This window comes from Protopterus annectens, chromosome 6.part1 (genome assembly GCF_019279795.1).
Source record: "Protopterus annectens isolate FY-2018-M chromosome 6.part1, PAN1.0, whole genome shotgun sequence".
Taxonomy (NCBI): domain Eukaryota; kingdom Metazoa; phylum Chordata; order Ceratodontiformes; family Protopteridae; genus Protopterus; species Protopterus annectens.
Genome location: NC_056738.1, coordinates 29,100,269 through 29,108,362, shown reverse-complemented (window position 1 = coordinate 29,108,362; position 8,094 = coordinate 29,100,269). Strand labels below are relative to the sequence as shown.

Below are 8,094 nucleotides of genomic sequence, written 5' to 3'. Positions count from 1 at the left end.
TTAGTGGTGAATCACTGTGTCTATGGTGTGCAGGGTTCTGGGTTTGAGACTTGCAAGGGCTGATTATTTGGTTGGGAGGGTGGCCTAATGGTTAAGGTGTTTACCTTATAGACACAAGGTGCAGGGTTTGATTCTCACATGGGGTAATTGGCTAGGCTTAAAATGGCCCACAAGGACAGTTAGCCTAGTAGTAACCTATGAACCTATAAATTTGTTTGTTAAAATGCAGTAAAAATGTTTTAAAAAAGTTTTTTGCATGCAGAACACCTTGTTAAAACTGAGACTGGGGAATGAACAGCTGAGTGATGATTCGGTTGAGGTGGTTGCCCCATCGTCTGACAGAGAGTCCCACAGTCCTACAAAAGAAATCCATGCTGGGAACACATTAATAGGTGAGTAAGTCTGTAACTTTATACTTGCAGTGATTTCTATTGTACCTTTACAGTATATCACTTAAATGTGCCTGATTTCTCACACAAATTGAATACTTAATATGCTTCACCTATTAGTGTTTAAAAATGCCTACAACCTGACAACTTGTGTGCCAAAGTATTGCAAAATGTGTTCATTAATATGATGTATGATTTAACAGAAAAAGCCGTTCAGGATGTAAAAATATAACCCGTTGTTTTATTCACATGAACAGTAATAGGCCATGTTGAAGAATTGTTCTCTGTATTCTGCTGAGGAAGTATTTTATTTAATTGTATTTTATTTTAATAGAAGCAGGAAAATAAGCTGTACTTTTCCATGGTTCCTACATTCATTCATTCATGGTTCATTACCTCTTAAAATTTTAATTTTCTGTGTAGTCATCTTGGTTTGATTTAAAATGGGAGACGAAAACGCATACTGTTTTTTCAAAATAGCGTTTACGTTTTCTTTGGATTTGTTCTTTGCATCATTGAATAAAGTGATCCGTTTTGTTAGCTGGTGGACTGTTTCCGTGGTTTTTGGATTTACTGGTTCTTATTTTCGAATTTAGCGCCTTTTTCTGGTTTGTGTTTGTTACGGCGCTTCATCATGGATAGCAGCTCTACCGCTACGAATCGGGAGGATGTGGGACAGTCCCGTAAATTAATTGGACAGTTAACTGAGCTTATCGAACTTCTTACCCCACTCTGTTCGGCACTGGTTGTTAACAGAAGAAGCAATGAGGGTGATGGCATGTCCGAAGGGACGGAAGGAGTTGGGCTTTCCAAACATAAAAGGAAAAGACATTACATTGAACAGAGCCCTGCACGGATGGAGGAAGCGGAACCGAACGGTAGCAACTTCAATCCTGCCAATACACCCCTGGCTTTACAAACATCTAATGAACGCCTCAGTTGCAATGAGAGTCGGGTTTTGGCTGATGTCCGAAGCAACCAGAGAAACTGTTTAGGCTCTAAAGCCTCAGGTACTGTTCCCACTGTTTCTGACAATTTCAACTTAATAGAATGGTTGAAAAATCCTATGAATATAAATTTGCATAGAGCAGAGGATGGTGCACCAGTGGATGGTGACTCTTATGCTTTGAAAATAGATAAATTAGCTGGACTGATGCACAGATACAAATCTTTGAATATAGAAAACTGTTATCTTATGGAATGTATTAAACAAAAAATTGTACCAAAGGGTTTAAGGGTTTGGAAGTACCCTAACAACGTAGAACCCGGCACACCATTCCATACAGAACTTATTAATGTTTTTAATGATTGTGGCATTAATATATTGAGGCTCATTATTAAAGAGAATAATAGAAAGTTAGAAAATTTGGAACAAGAAATCAGTTTTGGACGGTTTTATTAAGAAGGACATGTTGTTTGAAATTAAAAGTGAAAAAGAAAGATATTTTAGCATTGGATCAGAAATAGATGCTAAATGTACTTTATTAGAACAAAGAAAGATTAAGAAATTAAGGAGGGATATTGAAGAGTATCAAAATAATGTGAGTTACCCAAAGCCACCTGCCATGAAATGGGAACATAATAGCAGAGTGAGCCATAACAAGAGTAACATTAGAAATGATTCTAGAATTATTCGTAGTGAGGAATATGAGAGGATGGATTATGATACTGAATTTCCACCATTGACAAATGATATGGTACAACATGGTAATAATAAACGGTTCCAAAATTTTCAGCGGAGGGGAGGGAGAAGGGGGAGAGGGAGATATTAGATAATTCTATAAATACCCTTACCCCCACCCCCATTTTTTCCCCTATGCAGACTGCATCTTCTATACAGAGTATGACTCCTGTTCCTAGATTAACAACACGTTATGAGTTGGATGATGGTATCTTACATACAGGAACTACACATACACTCAATAATTTTTCTATTTATAATTTTAGTAATATTTCTATTAATAAAATACACTTTGATGTTCTGAGCAAAGGATTTAAATTTATTCCTAACATGAAAGGCGACCTAGTCCAGACTATAATAGATATGAAACTGTTCTTAAGGAAGATGAACCTACAGGTTACATTACCCCCTAGGAATTTGGACGTTGGTTCCCAACAATGCATGCTAACAAGAAAAAGTACGTTTAATCCGCCCTACCACCCCCAAATAAAAAACTTAGATTCAGTATTGGAAAAGAAAATTAGAGAAGAATTTAAATTTATTGCTAAAGAGCATAATATTACAGAGGAAGAATCTAAGATGTTGAATGAATTAAGGTCCAATAACCAAATTAGAATTATGAAACCGGATAAAGGGGGAGGGGTGGTTATCATGGATAATATTATCTACGATGGAAAAATGAATACGATTTTAGGTGATGATAATAAATACAGAATAGTTTCCTTGAATGAAGTTCAACTGGCATATCAAAAAATAGATAATATTTTAGACAATATGCTTTTGGAGGGTACCATAGATGTTAAGCTGCATCAATTTTTATATGTACCTAAACCTAAGATACCTATTATCTTTGGAATACCGAAGGTACATAAAAATGTTAGTGACCCACCTTTAAGACCAATAGTAGCAGCTGATGGTTCCAAGACTCTCACCTTGGCTAAATATGTGGATATTACAACAAAACATATTTGTACCACTAATAAATATATATTAAAAGACTCTTGGGACCTGCTGAGGGACATCAATTCTGGGTTACTTACCAATGACCTTATTTTTGTGACAATAGATGTCATTGATTTATTTTCATGTATACCTCACCATGAAGGTATGAGGTTTTTTGAGGACATGGTTTTTCTGGATAAAAAAATGACACACTCAGAAAAAACAGCAGCAGTAGCACTGGTTGAAGTTGTACTAAGGAATAATTTCATTGTATTTAATGATGAATATTACCAGCAAATTAGTGGTGTAGCAATGGGTGCGGCTTGCGCACCCACTTATGCTAATATGGTGTTAGCAGCATGGGAATCAAATTTTGCTCTTAATTCCGGATATGCACAATATTGGACACTTTACAGACGTTTTTAGACGACATAGTTATTTTTTGGACGGGGGGTAGTGAGAAATTTCTGGAGTTTTTTAATTACATCCAGAATACCACCAATTTCTTAAGATTTACATATACCATGTCCACTGACAGATTGCAATATTTGGACGTGGAAGTATATAAGAACATGATTAATGTGGATTTTGAAACTAAGGTTTTTAGAAAAAGTACCTTCTGTAATTCCTTTTTACATTTCACTAGCGCACACCCCCCACATTGTAAAAAGAATATTGTCAAGGGACAATTTGTGAGGGGGTGTCGCATGACTAGTAGGAATGATGATTTTTTTAAGGAATGTAATACACTGGAGGGAATGTTTTTAGCTAGGGGCTACCCACAAGAATTTATTTCTAATATTAGAAGAGAAGTAGAACACAATAGATTAACAAAGTATAAATAAATAAAGGGCATAGAACTGACCACCAATGAAAATAATTTTGAACCCCCTGGGGAGAGCAACAATATTGGTGACAAAGATGAGTCTCAGTATAATTCGGCATTGGTAATGGAATTCAACACTTTCAATATTAAAGTGAAAAAGATTTTTCAGAGGGAATGGAGTAATTTTATTTCCTTCTCTGACTTTTTGAATATTAAAAAAGAAATGCCCAAAATAGTGTACAAAAATGGTAGATGTATAAAAAAGTTGCTGGAGAATAATAATGTGAATACCAATGAAACTTCTACCAAAATGATTCCATTTAATAAAAGATATGGAACATATCAGTGTGGACACTGTAATCAGTGCCCATATATTAGTAATAAGATAGAGATTTTTTTACCAGCTAGGGATATCAATATTTATGCTACAGGTTATTTTAACTGTGATTCACAAGGGGTGGTATATCTAGCTTTGTGCTTACAATGTAATTCATACTATGTAGGGAAGACAGAAAGAGCATTGAAAAAGAGAATTTACGAACATATCTATGAGATATCAAAGAAAAAAGAAACAAATGCTCTATTTAAGCACACATTAGACTGTGATAATGCTAGATTCTTCTTCTTTGTGTTAGAACAGGTCAAAAAGGAAACAAGGGGAGGCCTTTGGGAAGAGAGATTAGAATTCAAAGAGCTATGGTGGCAGATTTTATTAGAAGCAACAAGCAGCCCAGGGCTTAATGAGCACATATCTTTAACTTCTGTGTTAAAACTGAGAGCAGCTAGAATTTAGTTGGTGCTAGCAATAGCTCTCTAAGAACAGCAGATGGTGCTATTTAAACAGGGAGTCTTTTAGAATGTAATACAAAGGAAAGGAATTATTAAACAATAGCATTTGAAGTATATATTTATATATTTATTTTTTTATTTAAAAGTTTTTAAATTATATTTATTGTGAACAAATGAATTTTAACAAGGGAGTAAAAAGTTTTTAATTTTATTATGATGAACATCAAAATGTGTTTTTATTTCACAGTTGTTCTTAATGAGCCTTTTTTAAGCAGACTTATTTAATGAAATTACAAAATCATGAATTTCTATTGGTTGATTTTAACCTCATGAGAGTATATAATGTGTTATTTGAGATTATATGGTTGTCTGATGAAGTCTTACATGCTTTTGGAGACGAAAACGCATGCTGTTTTTTCAAAATAGCGTTTACGTTTTCTTTGGATTTGTTCTTTGCATCATTGAATAAAGTGATCCGTTTTGTTAGCTGGTGGACTGTTTCCGTGGTTTTTGGATTTATTGATTTAAAATGTGTTAGTACGAGTGGATTTTTGATTTTTGTTTGATGCTTGGTCTAAAAATGTATTGCCCTTCTGTTTAATCATTTCTCCTTAACATTTATCCCACACCAATGTTTTTGAGTTGGGTTAAGTGGTCTTTTTTGACATCTCAGTGGTAGTTTTTGTAACTAAAAATTTCCTGGTTTTCTTTGTGGCTTCTATAGATGACAGTATCCCCACTGAATCTTCTGTAGTCCATTAAGTAGATATTAAACTTTTATCTGTTGTAAAAAGATTACAAGAACCCTCTAATCTTCAGTGTAAAATGCCTCTTTGCTCCTTTATTCTTTGTGACTGGTTCCCATATAGAAATACCGTACAAATCAAACATTCATTTCTGTTATACACTTTTTGTATAATACATGTATATAGTGTGTTTTGTAATTTACTGTGTATGTAGCATTATGTATGTGTTGAGTTTACCCCAAGGCTGAGACTGAAATTGATCCATTGAGATCATTGCTCTAACCCAAGTAACAGGTTCAAAATAAAAATAAAATAGAAACATAAAATATTCAAATTTACTGCTTAAATTGGCATGTGAGTTGATGGAATAAAACATTTTCTTATTTGACTAGTATGCAACCTAGTGCATAGTTTCTTAGACTGTGTCACAGTTAGTCTCCCTGAAATCATTTAAGTATTTAGCCTGTATTGCACATAAATTTGTTTTTTCATCCTTTGACATTTAGCTTGTCAGTTCATGAAAACAGTACTCTGTATCTAGCACTATAATTGCATGACATTAAAGAAAACCAAGCCTTCCAACTGAGGCTATCTTCACTATTTGCGAAATGATGTCCTATGTAAGAACCCAGTTTGGAGACCTCCTTGTAGGCCTTATTTGTATGATCATCAAGCCCTAATTTACTGCCTATCAGCATGCTTATTGTGGGTCTTACTTCAGGGGCATCCTGTGTTTCAACCCCTGCATTATATGTCCAGGATCAGAGCCAATGGGATAACCTCATGGAACCTGCTCAGGTGCAGACAGTATCCTCTCAGGAGTTGCATTCCACATCCTTCTGATTTTCCAAGGTAGAGGGCATGTAATAGGAGACATATTGACTTTCTTATAGAATCTGTCACCTTAGACACTGACTCTAATTGAGGAGTTCCACCAGTCCCCTCTGGACATTGCCACATTTGGTGATATCCTCAGTTTAATGTGACAGAGGTAATCTTGTCACATTAATCTGAGGCTATGTATTGTTTATATGTGGAGCTTTTCTACCCGGGCCTCCACTGAAAATGGGCCTTCAACCCAGTCGGACTTTCCCAGTAAACAAATGTAAACTAAAATAAATAAATAAATCTTGATCTACAGACCCACCTTCAGGACTAAGATGTCTTATTTAAGGCTTATGTCTTGGTTCCCTCTACTTCTTAGGTGGTTATTGTTAGTTGCCTTACTGAATTTCACAGCCAGGAAGGCATGGCAGGAGCTGTTTTTTGGGAGACATACATAAGAAGCCAGATAAACTCTTTCAGCCTTCCAAAGACAGTGTAGTTGAATCATTTACAACAGCAGTGGCTGCAGTGAAAGAGCTAACAGGATGACACAGCCCCTGCCCATCCTCTCAAAAACAAGTCCAGGGCCATGGATGGAATAGGGAAGAGGCACATACCTTGAGTACTGTTGTCATAAGAGCATTGGACTATGCCAGTCCTATGAACCCCTTCCAAAGGGATCTAGTGGCTTAGCTTTTTGAAGAAGCCACCTACAGCAGACTCCAGAAAACAATTAGAGAACACATTGGTCACTTTGCTGAATATAACTAAGCTCTTCATATATCTCATACATAATGTGGCCAGTATAGTGACTCTTGGCTTGGCTTTGCCTGTCTGGTTTTGCAGAGAAATTTAAAGCATCTTTCACAAATGCCCCATTTCATTGATGAACCTTATTTGGACCATATGAGAAAGTGAAATTATTCAAGTGTGAAAAGAAAGGCAAGACGCTTTCTGTTGTAGGAGTCAACTTTGACATCCTGCAAAGATCATATAACAAGAATCAAAAAGGGTCCAAACCCTTGCGGTTTCAAAAACTCTGATGAGGGAGTTGAGGAAGAGACAGCCCCTTTAATGGATGCAGAAGGTGATGTGGACCATAGAACTGGGATATCACGATCCCTTTTTGAACAAGCATCCCCACCTTCCCTAAAGGGTTGCCGGACTGCCCCCTTAAGGATGCATTTGGGAGACACTTATTCCTCCATTCATATATGTGGATGTCCAACACACACTACTCATTGGTATGAAGGATAATATCCAGAAGCTGTACAGACTCTTTTCCTATTCCCCACCCTTGATGTGTTTGTTGCTAGAAATGTTCCACCCCATCAGCTAAATTGACTAAAAGACATATTCTTTTTCTGCTAGAAAAAAAGAGATATTCAGGAGGTCCCACCATTATTCAAGATTCTTTTTTGTCCTAAAGAAAAGCAATGACCTCAGGCCCATTTTAGACATTAGCAGCATAAGCACATATGTGACAAAAAACATTTCAGAATGGTCATGGTGTAAAGAATTGGAATTGGTTGAGCTTAATAGATCTTCATCCAGAAAATTTTTAGCTTCCATCTAGAAACTAATCATTTTCATTTTAGAGCAAACAACAAGGAAGAATTTATTCTTCATACACTGAATGTTTACAGGCAACTTAGATTTTATCTTCACAGAGCTAGACAGTTCAGAAAAGATTCTCAGCTTTTTGTTTCCTTCACCACCCCAGCAAGCTTTCGGGACGTCTCCAACATATTCCTTTGGTGGTTGCTGTCTGACTGTACTTCTTTTTCTACATAATGCACAACAAGTCTTTGCCAGTTAAACTTAAATTTCTTTCCACTAAACTGTTGCTACTTCCACAGCCTTCTTTGGAAATACTTCCATGGATGAAATCTACAG

At 36.1% G+C, this 8,094-nt stretch overlaps 1 protein-coding gene across 1 annotated transcript in view; it reads left to right on the top strand.

The window, feature by feature from the left end:
• LOC122805248 (golgin subfamily A member 4-like) overlaps positions 1-8,094 on the top strand; it is a 1,317,313-nt gene that overhangs the window by 852,351 nt on the left and 456,868 nt on the right. The window contains exon 7 of the mRNA XM_044075338.1: positions 263-392. Within this exon, the coding sequence (XP_043931273.1) occupies positions 263-392 (130 nt within the window). The remainder of the gene's footprint in view (positions 1-262; positions 393-8,094) is intronic.